General features: G+C 38.8%; 1 protein-coding gene across 4 annotated transcripts in view; it reads right to left on the bottom strand.

The window, feature by feature from the left end:
* Positions 1 to 19934, bottom strand: part of THRB (thyroid hormone receptor beta) — a 215223-nt gene that overhangs the window by 44414 nt on the left and 150875 nt on the right. Inside the window, exon 5 of one of the 4 annotated variants that reach the window (XM_089532930.1) lies at positions 12000 to 12188. The exons of 2 other annotated variants lie outside the window; for them this stretch is intronic. In XM_089532930.1, the coding sequence (XP_089389056.1) occupies positions 12000 to 12188 (189 nt within the window). Of the gene's footprint in view, positions 1 to 11999; positions 12189 to 16683; positions 17203 to 19934 lie in introns of those variants that run through there. One more of the 4 variants, XM_089532929.1, reaches the window with a different exon arrangement.

The following is a 19934-nucleotide window of genomic DNA, read 5'->3' as shown; positions in this document are numbered from 1 at the left end:
TTACAACATACGCAAACCAGACCGTCTGACAGGGGGGCATGGGGCAAAGGTGGTGAAGGGGGCATGTATGAGAGGCCTCCATGATTGTGCTTTGCCAGTGTATCACTTGCACACCAATTCACTGAGGCCCTGTACATCACATGTGAAAATGTGTGGCCTATCAAAGGGGTGGCTATGGAATGGGATGACATCTGGGTAGATGTGGGAGGTACTTAGAGGCCACAGGCGGTGTGTTTGTGCGATGGTGTACAGGAATAGTGGGGAGGCAACAGAAAAGATTACCCAGCAGCACAGCTTGCCACTGTGCCATGTGATCTGACCATGGGTATTTGGCCCGCCTTGGGAACAGGCCATGCGGACAGTGGTGTTTCGACACACTTTTGGAAAAAGCAGGATCGTGCTGCTTTTTCCTGCCCATTTGCTCCAGCACGAAGTCACTGAGGATACCAATCCTTTATTTTCATAGCCCCCTTTTTAATACAATGGACCCTTGTTATACGCTGGGGTTTGGTTCCAAGATCCCCCGTGTATAACAAAATTCGTGGATGCTCAAGTCCCATTAAATATAATGATATAGCAAAATGGTGACCCTTATAAAAAATGGAAAATCAAGGTTTGATATTTGAAATTTACACTTTTTGGGAACATTTTCAAACCGTGGATGCTTGAATCCGTGTATAAAAAATCACATGTATAAAAGAATGGCCGACTGTACTGTTAATCACCAATGGCAGAGGTGCAGTGACCTTCCATTCATACCAAGGTTTGGATCCCCCCCCCCATGCCTGGATGCAATAATACATTAGAAACAGAGGATAGCACAGAACTAATGGGTATGATCCAGACTTAATGATAAAGTAAAGCTACTAACTAACTTGATTCCCATAGATTTCAGTATCACTCAAAGTATGAATACATTTAAAGCCAAACTGATGCTTTTATATTTTTAGATATATATTTAATTTCTTAAAAATTAAATCAGTTGTTAATATAGATTTTTACAAACGATTCAGCACTATCTTTTAAAAATAATCTAGTTTAAAATGAAGCATGAATTTAATACAAGTATATTCAATTTTATATTCATTTCTTAAAATTGAATAAATGACCATTCAATTAAACACGCTTAATTAAAGCTTGTGAAACATTGAATCAGACTATTGATTGGTCTGTGTGGCTTAGACCTGTCAACACTGACTAGCAGTGGTTTCCAGCAGGTTGTTCAGAAGTTTTTCCAGCCCAACCTATAGATACTAGAGACTGGATGCAGGTCCTTCTGCATGCAAAACAAGTCCCTTATTTATTACTGAGCTTCTCCCTTGCTTTGGAAAGTCCACAGGGAAAAATGTTAATATTCACTGTTGGCCATCTTCTATTTACACCAGCTTAACCTAATGATCAATTATGTTTGTGATAAGGTTTTATTTTAGCATTGATCACTGCTCATAGAAATGTTTCAAAGGCCTCTCAACAATTTTTTTATTTATTTTATGCTCAGAACTTTTTTCTGTCTCATACTTTCAGTCTGTTTTGATTTTTAAAAGACATGGGCATAATCAGCTCTATTTTCTATAAGTAATGCATACAGTGGGCCCTTGGTATCCACTGGGATTTGGGTTCCAGGCCCTGCTGTGGATATCAAAATTCATGGATCTCAAGTTCCATTAAATATAATGGCATAGTAAAATGGTGTCCTATATATAAAATGGTAAAACCAAGGTTTGCTTTTTGGAATATATATATATATATATATATATATATATATATATATATATGCCATAGATGGTTGAATCCATGAATAAAGAATCCATGGATACAGACGGCTGAGTGTATATATGGGGTTTATTGCTTGAGTATCTCAACAGGTCTATTCTATCTAAAATAATGGTGATAATAATATTTTTTTCTGCCTCTCCTCAAGGCTTGAAGCAGGGTACAGCAGTTAAGATACAAAACACAATTAAAAGCATATAAACACATAGTTAAAATATAATACTTTAAAACCATTAAAATGCACTAATTGAAGTGCATATAAACACTCATCCCTCCCCATTCGCAGACTTGGAGTCCGCGGTCTCGCTCCTTCATAGATGACAATCAGGGCAGGACAAATGGTGTGTGCATCTCAGGTGTGCCCCCCATTTTAACATTGGGCTTTGAATATTTGCAGTTTTTCCGATTCATGGAGGAGAGGGGGTCCAGAACGGATCCCCCACGAATTGTGAGGGACAAGTGTAATTAAAATGTCATGATTTAAATTTGACTGGGTAGACACGCTGGAAGATATATGTCTTCAAGGCTGTTTTAAAAACAGTCAGCATTTTCAGCTATTGTATCTCTTCTAGCAGGTTATTCCACTCTCTGGAGCAGCAGACAAAAAGGTCCTCCTTAAAAGCTTTGCCAATCAAGTCCTGGCAGGTTGGAGAACACATTTTCCAGAGGGCCTGAGTGTACATGGCAGTTTGTATGGGAGAAGGCAATCCTGTAGGTAACCAGGACTCAAACCATGTAGGGCTTTAAAGGTAATAACCAAGACTTTGTACTTTGCCTGGGAACTAATTGACAAGCCAGTGGAGTGATTTTAAGATTGGTGTAATGTGATCACTCCTGGATGTTCATAAAATCAGTCTGGCTGCCATATTCTCAAACAGTTGTAGTTTGAAGGCTTGATACAAAGGTAACCCAATGTATAGCCTAATGTAGAAACACAAGGCACTAGCTTTAATCGAAATATTTAACCCATGTAGTTGTTCTCCATAAAAGAATCAAACAACCCATCCTTTGCCTCCCACAGGTAAAGTATATTACTTTACATGGCTGCTTTCATTTCCATCAGTAGCACTCAGAGCTTTACAGGTCACTTGGAAGGGAACAAAATTGCTTCTTCTCTACATTAACCTGTAAGAAAAATTTAGTACCTGAAAACTGAAAAATGCCCACAAGCACATTTTGGTACTTTCTGTTATGAAAATAAAATTCAGTATCCCTTTAGTGGACATAGCACAATTCCTATAGTGGGGATTTTTTTAAGTATGGAAGATACCATGAGATTTAGAATTCTGATAAATAAAAATAAATAAAAGCTTTATTTTTATCCAGCCTTTCCACAGATCAAGGCGGCGTACAACAGTGGGGGTACATCCCCAGAACAGACAAATAGCAATAAAAACACTACAATATTGATATCAATAAAAACAACAACATCAATATACAATAACATTTCCAAGCCAGCAGTATTAACAACTGTAGCAGCAAAAGGGGGAGGGAATCACAATAAGGGCTTTCATGGTCTGAAGTTGCATATGAAGCCCACAGAGAAAGCTTCCCCATTGCCCCCAGGAGAACTTGAAATTACATGACTTTAATTCTTTTTATTGTACAGTTGTCCCTCCGTTTGTGCAGACTTTGAATCCGCGTCCCTTGCTTACTCACAATGAGAAAATGGAAGGGCTTGAGATAGGGCGCAATCCCATTGGTGCCTGTGGGGGGTGTGCCGCTATTCAAGCCAATAGGGCTTAAATATCAGTGGATTTCCATTTTTTTGGAACGGATCCCCCGCGAAAACAGAGGGGTGACTGTACAATCCACTTTGAATCCCAGTCTTAGGGAAACAATGATGATGATGGTGCCGAGTTAACAAAAGAAATGCACTGAACTGAATTCTATTGTTAATATCAGATGAAGCAGAGTCATTGAATCACCAGGATTTACTGATGGGTTAGATTCACCAGTCAACAATTGACTGAATGACTCTGCTTCAGTTAGCACTAACCAACTGGATTCAAGCCATGGAATTTTGTATTACTTTGTTTTACTGTTTTTCTTGCTCTTTGGGACATCCCCTTCCCCAGCTGAATGAGTATAATATGCTATCACATAAGGCATTACTAGCACAAGTATCATGGCTTTGGTCCAGACTGTCTGAAAGACCACATTTCCCCATACAAACCTGCAAGATAGCTAAGACCTTCAGGGGAAGGCTTTCTCTCGGTCTCACCACCATCATGGCTTCCTTGGTGAGGATATGAGAGAGAGTCTTCTTGATGGCTGCTCCCACCCTCTGGAACTCCCTTCCCTGGGATGCTGGGCAGGCCCCCTCCCTGCTTTCCTTTCACCGGCAGGCATACATTTTAATTTAAGGAGACTTTTAATAGTTAAGCAAGAAAGATTTGTGTGTTTCATTTCTTTCTATTTTTTGTATGGCTTTTAAAGTTTTTTTATAGCGTTTAATGTGGAGATTTTTAATTGTTTTAAAATTTTGATTGTAAACATTTATAATTTTTAATTTGCTGTTTTTGGGAGCCACCTTGGTCCCACTTCAGGAGAAAAGCAGCATATAAATGAAGTAAATAAAATAAAACAAAATAAAAATACCACAGTGTTAACTCTGTACTTGGTACCGACTGCCCCAAGGGTCCCCAAAGAGTCTGCTGGGAGCTGAAGCCAGACTGCTCTATATCTGTCCTCCGCCACACAATTACTTGTTATTGTTTCTGTTTTAATACAAAATTCAAGCCATGCATCCCATGTGGCTTCTTTATAAATCTAGCAACACTATAGGAAGGCAATCCAATATATTTTTAAATTACCATAGAAAATTGAGAATTATGTTTTGCTTCTCTTGGGACATTGCTGCCAAGGTAGTAGTGGTTCTAGTATTTGAACAAGAAAAAAAAAAGCAAATCATATAATATAATCATATATTATAGATGCATTATAGTATTAACTATAGCAATTGGCCTAATGTGGTACATGTCAAGTGTAATGAAGATGACAAATGCCAAAGTCATAATATTTGAGAACAGAGTTTATAGTTTACATTTACATCTTCACTAGAGTAAACATAACTTTAAGGCTTTAGAAGGGTGGAGAAAGCAATAGCAAACTGCTATCTGACAGCAGTAATATACAAATGACAAATAAAGAGGGTCTTTGGAACATTCTTAAAAAATGAACTGTTTTAATAGACATTTGTCAATTATGTAAGTACTTGGTCAGAAAGTCAAATATTAGTTATGTTTGAAATAGAATGCTTTGGTTTGGATACAGATTTGATTAAAGTTAGATGGAAAATGTAACTATGAAAAGCAGTGAGACTTTGGTTAACCATGTCCAGCTTAGCTAATTGATTTCAATGGTTCTACTTAAAGTACGATCCAACCTGCCGAACACATTTACGGTGAACAGATTTGCTGAATTATAAGATATAAAACAATCAGAACAAGGGCTGAAATTCACACAGACATACACACAAAGAGGGGGGGGGAATATTGGTTGTCTAAAGGTAATAAACAGTAAAAACTAAATGAAACAGCAAAAATATAAAATTATATGAGCTTCAGCAAAATAACGTCTACCCAACCTCCTTAATTAAGTTTTCCTTAATAATTAAAGATTTTTGCATTGCACTGTTTTCACAGAATAGGACTGCATACATACTAATTTAATTTTGCACTGGTTTCAAAAGAACAATTGATTTCATTCTTAGTTATACTAAGGCAACTAATGTAAATACACAGCTTCTTGAAGGGAAATCAATAGCCACAATATGGAGTAGAATCTGTTAACATATATCTCTCTAAATTGATTTATGTTCTGTGGTGCTCTAATTTTCATAGGGTTGTTCCCAAAAAAAAACCTTTAATAAATTGTTAATACTAGCTAGACAGCCAAAATTTTATAATTTTGTTTTAGAAAGGGCTATGTTAAATAACAAAAGTTTGGGGTGGAACTGAAATGAGGAAAGGAGAGATCTTTGACAGGACAATACTTATTCAGAACACTTGTTTTAAAATGAGCTGAAGATTTTTCCATGTGGAATATGTGAATATTTTACACTGTGAACATGAAATTCAGTTCTGCAGGCAGTTACCTTAGAAACCTAACAGACTTTGTCGTAAAAATTAATATGACTTCCAAAGCACTATTTGCTAGAATAAATTCTGTGAAAAATTGACCATTAAGATAGATTTGGAAGTAGACCTGAAAAAATATTGCTTGTCACCAGTCAACCTCTGGTGGGTGGCATTTTGTGGAAGTCTTGCTGGACCGGTAGAAAGGAAATAGGCTGGTACATTGGCTCTTATGCCTCTAGATGAGTCCCTACTATGCCAAACAGACATACTACAAGGGATGTTTCTATTCCATTCCAATGCACCAGCGAAGGAATAAATAAACAAATAAATTAATAAATCCACCAGCCGTGGAACTGGTATATTCATTTTTCTTCCCATTAGTGTCAGGAGGAGAATTTGTTTTAGTTAATTATATGTGTTTTTTTTAAGTTTGGACTAAAAGTTGAAGCAGGTTCACTGGCCCACTGACCTAGGAACCTCTAGCTTCTATGGATTGACAAATCACTTGAGGATTTGGCAAAAATGAATGAATTACTCATAATAATATTCACTTTCAGCTTTCTTTTGTTATATTTAGCATTTAGGCTATTTAGCTTCTGCTTCGTGTAATGTCAAAAAGAAGGCCGCATTTTGTTTTGCTTTTTCTGATTATGCTATTACATTAATTCATACTGTGATAACATATGGCATAACATATAACATTATATCATATGGCAAACCAATTTCAATTTTTTAAAAAAAGAACGGAACTCTCTCATGCGTTTTATCATCCAGCTTGTGAACCAAGGGCCATTTTTTAGTCTGTCATACTGAAGTTATGTTGTTATCTTAGTTCATCTCATCAAAAATATCATAAATATTAAAACTTTCTGTGAAATTCTGGACGTGAATCAGCTTTTGAAAACAGGAAGCTCAAAGGGTCTGACTTAGCCTTCAGCACACCACAACTGTTCCCAATTTCAAATAACCTGGATAGACTTGGCAACAGTCCCTGCTAGGGTAAAATTTTTGCGAATGAATGACACATACTAATGGGGGTGCTTTGACTGTGAGTTCCTGAATGAGGTTCCATAACATCAGTGTGTGGTAAAACAATTGCCATCCAGGACATGGGCCTGGATGAGTATGCTGGCCAAGCAGATATACAGTTATCTGACCAGGCATATAATATATGGTTGGATAACTTAATTTCTCTCAGCTTTGCCCATTGGAAATCTCTGTGAAATAGCAGACAAGACCTGGGAAGCTGGGAGGTGGAATCACAATGATCTGTCATGGTGCTATCTCCCTGACCAGATTCAAGTGTGTCTACTTGTATGTATAATACATGACTTGTTGCTCAACAATTTCCCTGCCTGAAATAGGGAATGTGTTCTTGGGGTTTGACTTGATTTGTTGTGCTGGAGGACTTCAACAACCACTCTAGAGCTACCCTTTCAGGAGTCGCTCAGGACCTCATGTCTGCTATGACAATCATAAGTCTGTCCTATGTGACATCTGGCTACACTTATTCTCAGAATCTCTGTAAGGGTGGGAGATTGGTTAAAATGATCTCCCTTAGGAGGCTGGTTGATCTGGATGGATTCCTGGTGACACTTGGGGATGTTCCTGATGCCTGAGCAGGTGATTCTGTTGAAGTCCTGGTTGATCTGTGGAAGGGTGAAATGGCCAGGGAAATGACATAATCAGTCCTCAGCATCCCAGGTCATGTAATGGAGCCAAACCTACTTTCTGGTTTTCCAAAGAACTGACAGTAAGGAAACAGAAACTTTGTTGGAAAATTCAGAGCAAGTCAAATTGAACACAGGCTAGAGCCTATCTAAAGACTTGTTAGATGACAATGCATGCAACAACAACAACAACAACAAAAATCTATTCTTTGCCCCTCTTGCATCTCCAAAGATCTGTATCAAGTGTTCAAGAGTATTTTACTCAGTAGTCTACAAGAGAAAAATCCATACTGCTTGACAGCCTGCTGTTAGCACCTTGGTGGGCACTTTGTTGATAAAATTGCTCAGATCTACTCTGACTTGGATACAATATTTAAAACAGATCCAGTGGATACAACTTTTACCTCTACTTGCCCAATAGTAATGAATGCTTTTCAATTTGTCCAGCCAGAAGTTATGGATACAATTCTTGGAGAAGAGGATACCTTCTAACTGGCAGCTCCCAAACACTGGAATTCCTTCCTAGAAAGCTAGGATAGCAAATTCAATGGTGTCTTTCCAGAAGCAGGCAAAGCCTTTTTTTGTTGCAAAAAATATTTGGAACTAACTGCTCATGAGGAAATGGCTTTTAATATGTTGCACTGTCTGTTGCCTAAATACTCTAAGGGCACTAGATGATGTCTGATCATGAAAGCTAAGCATGGTCAGCTCTGGTTAGTGATTGGATGGAAGACTACAATGAATACCAGGTGCTGCACACTATTCTTCATAAGAAGGAACTGGCAAAACCACCTGAGTATTCCTTGCCTAAGAAAACCCTATGAAATTCATGGGCTGCCAGAAGTTGATAGGCAACATTATAGTATATAAATATATAACTATAATTATAACTATAACTGTATATATGTAGTTCTCATTATATCACTACATCTATCATTTAATTATATATTTTAACTTCTGCATAAGTTAATGATGAGGACTCTTTTGTATATATCATGCACCAGATATGTTCTCCATATCTAAGAATCCACCCCATAGTTTGAACTTTGAAGTGTGCCTATCAGTTTTAGTTTTCCATTTGCTCAGCTTAGGGGCTGAGCAGACAGAGATGAAAAACTGGGCTGTTCCCGGGATTGCCTAATTTGGTTGGAACTCCTGCTGTCCATATGGTCAGCTCCCAAGGTGAGCTAAACACACACAGGCAGTCCACACCCCTCAGTGTCAAGCTGTCCTGCCTGGTTATTATTTTCCTCACTTCTTCCCCATGTATGGGCACCATCACACAAACACACTGCCTGTGATTTCCAGTTACCTCCCTTATCCTGCACAGTTGCCATCTCCATATCCACACAGTTGCACAAGCAATACACCATACAGTACATGTGTGGGCCCATTGACACATTGGCAAAGCACACTCATGGAGGCCCCTCATACATGCCCCCTTTCCCCCCTTCATTCCATGGTCCCCTGTTGAACTTGCCAGTTTGTTTATATGTTTATTACATCCATTGCATTATTAATGACCTGCTATGTTTGTCATAATTTTGCTTCATGGGATGTGTGACAGCTCACTGATACAATGGGTCAATGATGCATCTGGCCACTCATGCGCCTGTATTCTCAACAAAAGAAAAACACTATATGTCGAGCAATGACGCCGGCAGCTGTGTCTTGCCAGACCCAGGACACATGCTCTAGATTGCTTCTGTAAGCCACCTGGGTCTTGCAAATTCTCACACTCACCTTGTGTTGTTTATATGCTATTGCGATAATGCACAGTTTTTGATTTAGAGTAGAGCAAAAAGTCTTCAGTTTGCTCCAGTTTTTCACCCCGGAGTATGGCTTCATCCCAGTTTGGCTTTGGACATTGTATAAACAGCTGAGGTTGGAAACAGGGTGAAACTGTTTTGTTGTTGTTGTTTGTTTTGTCACTGCCCTTATGTTTACTCAGTTAATTTTCAAAAGTGAATAAACTACCAAAAAAATCTATAACCAGCTAAAAACATAAACCATTAAAAAGAAACCAACACAGAAAAATAACAAATAAAAAAATCCAGCACATTGTTTAGGTTGGCCCTTTACAATCAGTCCTCAAAGACTTACTGAAATGGAAAAATCTATGATCACTGTACATAGAGTTGGAATTAAATTCCACATAAATCTGCAAATCTAACTAAAAAGTAAATGTTTTCATCACTGGTGTATTAAAATGAATCCCAATACAACAAATTTCTCCCCCGAAATATAGAGGCACAACAGCAAAAACTTTGAGGGCAGTGGCTATGTTTGGATGTCATGATAAATTACTGCTTTTGGTGATAAAAATTAGCTACAGTGGCCCTCAGACTCAGACATTCTCCTTCCTTCATCTCTGATGTAACCATGAACTGGGACTTCCAAGTTTTTACATCTGTCTTTGATTAACTGCAGCTTGTTACTTTACTTGATCTTGTTAGACTATGTCATTGATGGCGAACCTTTTAGAGACTGAGTGCCCAAACGCAGTGGCGTTCCTGCATCAGGTATCACTCGGTGCTGGGGGTGGGCAGGACTTCTGCCTTCCAGGGGCAGAACTTTTTGGGGGAAACCCAAAACACACTCTCTCAGCCTCAGGTTTGCAATAGCAACCCTCCATCGACAAAACTTGCCAAGAAAATTCACTGATAGTTTCACCTTAGGGTTGCCACTTAAAGGCATGACACACACAAGTCATGCTCTCTCAGCCTCAGAGAATGGCAATGGAAATCCCCCTCTGAGGAAGCTTCCCCCATGATAGTTTCACCTTGGTGTCACCAGGAACAACTTGAAGGCACACCCACCCACCCACCCATCCAAGGCACAATCTCTCAGCCTCAGGCTGGCAATAGCAACCCCCCCCCCCCCCCGATGACACATGCCAAGAAAACTCGATGGTTTCACCTTAGGGTTGCCATAAGTCGGAAACATAAATTGGGAGCCAGTTAAAGGTATGGGATGGGTGTGTGTGGGAGGAACAGGTACACGCCTGCTCCACTCCTTCCCCTGTCCTCCCCTGCCTTTAACTGGCTTAGGGAAGCCAGTTAACGGGATGGGAGGGTGGGGGAAAGATAAGAAAGAGGTGCACGCTGGCTCTTCCTCTTCCTCTTCCCTCCCTTTAATTGTTTCTCCAGAGACAGCTGAAGGGACTGGAGGGTGGAGAAGAGGAGGAACAGGCACATGTACCCACAGAGAGAGCTCTGTGTGCCAGACAGGGTACACGTGCCATAGGTTTGTCACCATTGGACTATGTTTTAGACTTCAGTACTCAGAATCATCCAAGCCATTGTATTTTCCAACATCTTTTATGGATGTGAGAGTTGGACAGTAAAGAAAGCAGAAGAAAGCCTAAGATGCTGTGGACAGCCAAAAAGACAAACACATGGGTTCTTGAACTGATCAAGCCTGAAACATCCTTGGAAGCCAAGATGATCAAACTAGGCTGTCATACCTTGGCCACATAATGAGAAGGCATGGATCATTAGAAAAGACAGTAATGCTAGGAAAGGCACAGGATAGGAGAAAAAGAGGAAGACCACATGCCAGATGGATAGACTTAATCAAGAAGGTCGCAGGTATGAAACTGCAGGACCTAATCAGAGAAGTGGAGGATAGGGGATCTTGGAGATGTATCATTCACAGGTTCGCCATGAGTCAGGGTCAGCTCAAGGGAAGTTAACAACAACAAACTCAGAAGCCCAAGCCAGCATAGCTAAATATCAGGGATTCTGGGTACTTAAGTCCAAAACATTTGGAGGACCAATGGGAAACTACAGACTACGAGTGGTTTCTGTCAGCAAACCATAGTTGAAACTAACCAAAGATTGCAGTTCAGATGTGACACTAAAGTGACTTGAAAATTTCTGTTTGTTTCTGCATGGTTGCACAAGAGAGAAAGGGGGAAATGATAGCAGAATGCACTGCCATTCAATCCCATCATGATAATCCATTGCTTTCATTACGTTCAAATGCAGTCAAATACGTCTTGGTGGTGGTGGAGAAAACAATATAATGTCTGTAAGATGAGATAAATAACTGCCACAGAGAAACCATCATTCAAGTAGTGCTCAAGTATCAAAGGTTCTAAGAAAAAATACGCTAACTGTTGTAGGGGAACATCAGTTTCCTTTCAGGGGACTTTTGATTTACTATCTAGAGCCTCTGAATTACAACTCCTATAATTCTTCAGTTAGCATGGCCACTAGTCATGCTGGATGGCAAATTCTGGGAGCCGAAATTCATAGCCAAATTCCAGTAGATAGTTCCAACTGGAGTAGATGCACATATACATTCCACGTTCCCATTATTTCAATGGGTCCACTCTAGCTGGAACTAAGGATTGTATTTTAGTGCTTGATAAGGAGATCAAAGTGAGTATAGCTCTGCCCCCAACACTTTGCTTTCCTCCACCTGTCAGCTGCTAATGCCTTCTCCCTTTCCCCAAGGAGCAGAAACTTACCCTGGGTTTGGTAAAGAGGTGTTGACAATGGTGGCCGGTACTCCCCCAGGCTTCCTGGAAGAACAGATGTATGTTGTCTCCCACAGGCATTTCTGGAACTCTCCGTTCCAGGCAGAGGATAAATGCTCTTCCAAGGCCTAGCAAGCACCTGTGTCTTTGTTGCCTGGCTCCAAAGTGGCTTTCCAGGCACTGTGATAGGGAGAGGGGAAGATGACAGAAGTAGCTTTATGAGCAGGCCTGAGTGTTTGTTTAAACAATAGTATGGTTGTGCCAACATCTACAGCTTGTTTCTCAGAAGAAGGGGAAAATACAATATTCAAATTACCTGTATCACAGGGTCAACGCTACCACTGGGTAAAGTGAAATGCCATCTCAGGCAGAAGACATAGCAGCAAATGTTTAGTTACTTAGTGGAAGATGAGACTGTGGGATGCTTTGCCTCAGTACATAATTTGTCTTATAATTTGCCAGATAAATTATTTTATTTAGATGGGTCGGAGGCACAATTTGCTCCTCTTCCTCAAGCAGAAACATGGGCCAGTTCTGCTGCTTCTAATGTAACCATCATTTGTTGTGGAACTCCATGTGCCTCAAATTCATCTGTTCTCCCACTACCTTGTAAAGTGAAAGTTTGACCAAACCAATAAACTGCAATTTTACTATGTCCAAAGTCTAGAAACTGTGGTTGACTTTAAAATTTGATTAGTTAAACAAACTAGGATAGCAAACCAGGATCTGAAAAACATGATTTTTAAAAAAGTATTTATGGTTAGGGTAACTCCTAATGTTGAGTATTTGAACACAATGGGAAACTGTAATTTCTAGCCTGCCAAGGTAAAGCCACATGAGACTGAGTTTTGTTCAGGTTCATGATCCTAACTAATTATTAGTTTGTTGCATGACAGGATTGGAGTTAACAGTGTCAATACACATGAAAAGAAACTAGGGAAATCTATGGAACACAAATGTATAATAGTGAGTCTATAATTCACATCAAAATGCTTTAGCTTTAAAAATTACAGCTCATTTGTTAAATTTAGTATTTACATACAGCATAGTGCTACCAGCTCCTTGGCACACTGTATGTTGAATATTGTTTTGTTTATGCTGTTTCAGTTATGTTATTTCCTGCTCTGCACTATATTTGAAGCTTTAAAAACATAACCCAAGAATATCAATAATTAACACTTGCTCATTTTATTAAAAAAAATAAAGTGCATCTTGAACTAAAAACATTCAGATTCACTGTTATCTTCTCTTTAACTATCAGCAGCATAACATGCACCATATGTTTATTCTGACCAAAGTTCGCTGTATTCTACATTATCAATGAAGCATGCACAATTTCAAATAAATGAATATGTTGGAAGCTTTTTACACATTATTCCTGAGTCACCGAGTCACTATAATGAAGCCAATAGCCCATAGATTTGGGTACACATTTCCTAGGGCTGGTGTAAGAAGATATTGTAACTTGTGTCAAAAACAAACTTCAGTAATCACATTCACTAGTTCTGCTGTGGTATTGAGGTCCCATTGCAGGGCCAAGAAAATGTAAGTTAAAGCTGCCTCCTGCAAGACTGTCTTCAGCCATTCTGTCCAAGACAAGGGACAAGGTGGAGCCCTGCCCCAATCCATATAGAAAAGCTGACTTTACTCAGCTGAGTCTTACTCCACTACTGAGAGTTGGAATGTGTCCTCTACCACAGTTAAGGCAGAGGTCTAGTTTAAGTAGCCCACGGAGACAGGTTTTATGGCATACACAGCTCTGTCATCTAACCAAAAGAAACACCTATAGAGTTCATGAAAAACAGCTAGGAGGTTACTGCTGGTGACCCTCCCATCACCCAGCAGCTACTAGTGACTTCCACATCAGTGGGGAAGTGAATCCATTCCCAATGCAAGTTTGAGCTTTAACGAATATATCATAGGTGCTGGGCCTCTTTTGGTTATATGGTTCAGCACCTTGGATGGTTCCTTTACAGTTCAGACTTATGTCCAGAGCAGATGCACCATCCCACTGACATTGGAGCCATGACATCAGTGAGCAGTCCCTGTTGACTGAGAAGGTCCCCTCATCATGCCTAGTGGCATGGCTACCTGTGTGTGACATCCAGTAGGCCTTTCTTAGGGCAAAGAAATCAGGAAAGCCATCCAAAATTGGATAAGTGAAAGAATTTCCCTGCACCTGGGATGGGGCATACAGTTCTTGACTTCCAGCTGCAAGAACAGAACTAACTGAAATAATATAGATTAAATGTTTAAGAGAATCATGCTACTAGCTTAGTATATTCACCATAGAACTTGTCAAGTTTAAGGCTGTGTGTGAGACACATAACTGGATGCAAACTGGCTCTGGATTGGCTCTTTTTGGTTTTTTGTTTCTGCCAGCACCAGCAGTAATAGTATTCAAAAGGCATATTTCTTGCACATTTCTGGCCTATCTTTTCTGTATCTTATGTTACAGATTGCACAACTACATTCCATATGAAAGTCATTTTTTATACTTATTTGGTCCAGCTCAGAGGTAAACAGGTGTTTTAAATGCATACAAAACCTAATGTAGAGAGCGTAACACAAGCATTTTTATCTCCACATATTCATCCATCCACATTTATCAGATTCCTAATGCCATAATCCCAAAGGGGGGGAAAAAGTACTTGCATGGCTATTTATATTTTGCATAAAGTACCCAGGATGAAGTTATATTCAGTGTCATAAGGTATCCCATGGAAAACATACTTAAATTTTACACAAATGAAATACATAGGCAGTGTTACTAAACATTATAAAAAGGAAGAGACGCCACACATCTCACTAGAAACAGACCTACCTGGATATGATATTCATATAGTCAGTAGCCTGCCAAATAAATTGTCTAGTTCCAGTTTTCCAGTTACATACAGATAATTAATAACAGTATAAAAGAAATAAAAAGAATCTGAAAGAATGTAATTATTTTGCAGCATTTAAGACATATGAATCCATTTGTTGTTGTCTTGTGGTTTTCTACCAGAGCTTGGAAAAATTACTACTTGAACTGCAACATATACTTTGGGGGGGAATTCTGGAAGTAATAGTCAAAAAGGGTAAAAATTTGCAAACTCTGTTTTCAACAATAGTGAACTTCAGTAAATGCAATTCCTACTACTATGACATAAGATGCCAAATGTCCAACCGTTCTCTCATTATCACACCTTTTAAAAGGCAGGAAGGTCATATTATCTCGAGGAAAATCCACCAGTCACTTTAGACTAATGAAGATGAATGGCAACTGTACATTTTTATCCTAATTACTTCTCTAAAATAACCCATGTCATACATAGAGGTTCCACTGAAATAAAATGGATGTATGGCTAGCAGTGTGCTTCAAAACAAGATGTTGGTTATCACCAAGGACAACAGACTATGACTTTTAAAACAGATGACCTGACAAATAGATAAATAATGCATTACTTTCATTAATGTTCCATTTCTCAGAAGTGACACTCATGAATTTTTTTTTCATTGATAATTTACACTGAATATAAATGACAGAAGAAACGGGAACACATTATGTTAATGTAAGCACACTGCCTCATTTCCGAATTAGACTTTTTATGTCATTTCCTAAAGCCAGCCCCAGCCAGTTATGTTAATAAATGGAATAACAAGGCCCCCATGCCTAAGGCCACCAAACCCATTCGGTCCACATGTTTCCAACCATGTTTAATCGATATTAGCTGATTAGAGTGCTCATCACTTGACAACTCTTTTATTCGTCTCCTTTGAGGTAAGATGTTTTCATACATTTAGCAATGAAACCAAATGGATAATTGTAATCTAAATAAACAGGAGCCTTGGAATTGTCTGGAACCTTCAGACAGTCCTTACTAAGATGTTAAAGCGATCAACACCTGACATCTGTTAGCAGGGAGGACTTCTGAGGTAAAGGGCTACCAAATCTGAAGAAATCAGGTACTTAGACCAGTTTAACTTTTTCATGAGGTGATAGCCTTTGTGACACGATAATCTTTCCTCCCAATGTGACGCAAGGATTTAAGAAGAAGAAAACAACTTCTGGCCCCTCCTCTCAAAGCAAGACACGCAGACTTTTTTTAAAAGGCACAAATATTAATTCTAAATAGATGACGAATTCTAAACAAAATAAAATAGGAATATCAATTAAAAAAACAAAAGACTTCTGCTTTCCAAAGAAGGTAATTACATCTGCTTTCAGACTGAATTGCTTTCAGCTGGACAGGAACAGAACACATAATACTCCTGCCATTTCAGTTATGATTATTATTCATTATATTAAAGTCCAAACAATAAATGAATCAATAATAGCATAAATCCAACAGGAAAAAGAACTAATTAAATAGGACACTGATGATGCTGGTAAATGATATGATCCCATTTAGTGCTTTTACATAAGCACTTTTGAGTGTCTTTCAGCTTAACGTTTTGTTTCTCAATGGAAAAATAAATTACCATAGAAATAAATGCAACTGAAGACATATGCACTCTAAACAATGCAACAAATAGTAAAATAAAATAAAATGAATGATTGCTTAAAATAATAGAAACAATGACAAAAGGTATTATTAATATCACACAATTTTCTATTTTTGGCTTGACTAAATTACATACATACTGAACTTTGTATAATCATTTACTGTTCTTTCTATAGCATTCTAATTACCTTTACATTTTGTTTCTTGGATTTGGTACTCCTCAGCATTTGAAATGCCTTGAATGGTCATATCTGTATGGCCTGGCAGGAAAACTGAGCTAGTCCATGCTGTTGAAGCATGTAGAAACTGTGTAGGTTGGTGTCCAATCCTCAGCATATTGTTATTTTCACAGTACCTTTTCTTAGAGAAATGGTTCTCTGCTATGTCTATGATATTCCATTTATATTTCCTGTCAGGAAAGTGCACCAGCCCATCCCAGCATGGAAGGCCATGTTCTGGAGACTTGACAAACACTGGTTGACAAGCTGTTGGCATTGCCAAGATCTTGCTTAGCTGTGGAGTTCTGGAAAGTAAGTGTTTCCCCATTTCTCTTGATCGGGTGGAATTCACATGCATCGCCACCTGAGTGCACCGGTACGATGTAGAGGTTTTCAGCCATATACTTTCAGCCACCATGGTCAGCTTCCATTCAGTGCAGTTAAATATATCAATTTCCCTTCTATTAAATCCAGCAAAGGCAGTTAGTTAGGTCTAATGTACACAGGGAGAGCTACTAGATGCAACTTTCACCAGAGCTACATCTAGAACATGGGGCTCGGGCAGGTTACCACCAATTTATTGCCTTGCTCATATGATCATTTGAGGTCTTCTGGGTCGAAGCTGGTCATGAACAATTTTCAGATGCTTAAAACACAAAACATCAAGGATTCAGCCTTGTTTGACTTTGCTCTTATTGTAGGCTGACCTGAGGGACACCCTGTTACCTAAGGCTAACATTCTTATGTGGGCATGCTTAGTAGTTCCGGTCCTTCTACTACTGCTTCTCTCTGCTTAGCTTTGTGGCCTCAGGGTAGAATCAGGTGCCACTCCTACCTTAGGAGTTTTAACCCTGCTGGCCTTATGCACGTAGCAGACAGTAGCAATGTCATCACAGAGCTTTTACATGATTGCATTTCCTTAGACACTGATAGAGAAAAAGAAGAAAATATAACAATAGCACTGTAGGCACACAGCCATTTTAAGTTTACACACAAAATATTCACTAGTTAATTATAAGCATCTAACTTTCAGTGTAGATGCAACTTAACAGGTTCCTGAAGGAAATATTTCTGGCAGTTTCCAGTCAGGAAAATCTGATGCAGATGGTTTTATTAGTCATACGTGATGTTCTTCTAAAATGCCACTGAAATACCGCATGAGGATTTGCACAGAACTTGAATAAACTATGCCTATTACTTGAACAAATATCAGTCTAGTCATACTTTAGTGAGATTTGAATGGATTCTTTGCCTATGTGCAAAATGGCATGAGTAATGCTAACCAACACGTCTAGTCCTAAAACAGAGATTTATAAAACAGGGTAATAAACATGTGTTGATCTCACCTATTTATCCCCATCTTATACTCGGGTGTCACACAGTGTTAATTAACCATTTCCCACCTGTCACCAAGGATGATATTTAAATTTGATATTTAACTTTTAAGACAGGTTATTTATACTCTGGATATTTTCAGTTGTCATCAATAGAACCAATCTACAGCAGTGAACAAAAGAAAAATTACCAGCAGTTGCAATCTTACTCCAATCTGATTTTGTCAATAATACATAAAGTTGCAGAAGTGCCTCAAGAAAATATCTGATTAGACTACGAATAGTTTCTAATGAACTTTTGCACAGCACTGTCTTGGATCATATTGCCCTCTAGCCACATTTACTATGTTCTTTAAAAGCCCTTGTACCTACCTACTCCTTACAAATGTGTTTGTGCATTTATTAGCAACTTTTTATATGAAAATAATTTAAAATGCAACTCCTATTGTTCTTTAGCCCTTTCCTATGTACACTTAACATTTGCATGCAACATAAAAATACCATAACAACTCCACTAGCTTTTGGAGAATGGAAATGGAAAGAGTGAACTAATACTTGCATTTGAAAAACAGGTTGCCTTCCAAGCACAATGGGTATTTTAATCAAAGGATCTGACCTGAGACCGAGAATCTATAGTAATACTAGTAAGTGTGAATGCGGTACTGGGATACTGTTGGCAGTGTCTTAAAGATTCTTGAACCTGAAAGCAAAATATGGCAAAGGAACATATTGACTGCACATGAATGTGCATATGTGGGGGAAACCATTAGTACAATACTAGAAAAAGTTGTCAGTAGCTAGTCATGGAAACCCAAAGATCTGACATGTCTAATAGGCCAAAATATCTTAGGACACCAAGTTCTTTTGCCAAAGACTTATGAACCTGACACATTTTAAAACTGATAATGGGAAGATATACATAGAATGTATCCACACTGCATTTTGATACCATTTTAATTGTCTGAAACCCACAAACTATAGAATCCTGAGATCTGTAGTTTGGTGAATTGGAATTCTTGGCTAGGAGCTCTGGTATCATGGCTCAGGGAAGTGCAGTAGATCCCTTCAGGACAAAATTCTAGGTTCCTCACTAAACTGTAGCCCCAGAATTCTACTGGATTCATCCACAAGAGTGAAATGAGTATCAAACTGCTATAGAAGTGTAGTATAGATACCCTTACAGGCAGATATTAGCAAAGCTAACACGGGGGCATTCATACGTACTGCTGAAGAGATGCAGATCGCTGTACTGATGCATATCGGGTTTGTTGTACCCATTTTGTTTTGGGTTCACCAATCTCTTTGAGTCTTGTTAACCCCTGTGTTATTCACACATGTCATCATTTCAGGATAAAATGGAACCACCTCCCTTCTTTTGAACAATACAGAGTGATCCAAATTGATTCAGAAGCTTATTCACACTGCCGACAATGCAGATCAATGCAGATCTTTCAGGACACGTCAGAAAAAAACCTAGTATCAAATATCCCAGGTTAAGTGGGGGTTTTGCCAGCCCCCCCCCCCCCCACCAAAAGTGTATTGAGTGCATCCAGGATGTGTGTGAACAACAAGGATTCAACTTGGATTCATTCTGGATTATTTTCATAATGTGACTAGGACCACAGTTCCCCGAAGATAACCTTTACAACTCCTGGTTGCAGGTACTATCCCATCCTTAATCCCATCTATCTGTCTGTCTGAAACAAATGGTGACAGCAAAACAACATGGTTGTACTATCAAACTCTGATATGTTAGAAAAGGGAGAAGAACAACAATGTATATTCACTATGCATAAGGAGAAGCATATAACAAAAAGTTCATATACAGTATTCTTTTGATGTTTTTATTTTTCCAACTTCAAATGGAAGTTAGACATGTAGACTTTT

Source organism: Sceloporus occidentalis, unplaced genomic scaffold, assembly GCF_023333645.1.
Source record: "Sceloporus occidentalis isolate IW3139 unplaced genomic scaffold, rSceOcc1.0.p SCAF_7, whole genome shotgun sequence".
Classification (NCBI taxonomy): Eukaryota; Metazoa; Chordata; class Lepidosauria; order Squamata; family Phrynosomatidae; genus Sceloporus; species Sceloporus occidentalis.
Note: the sequence above shows the minus strand (reverse complement) of the source record. Positions and strands in the feature narration are given on the sequence as shown.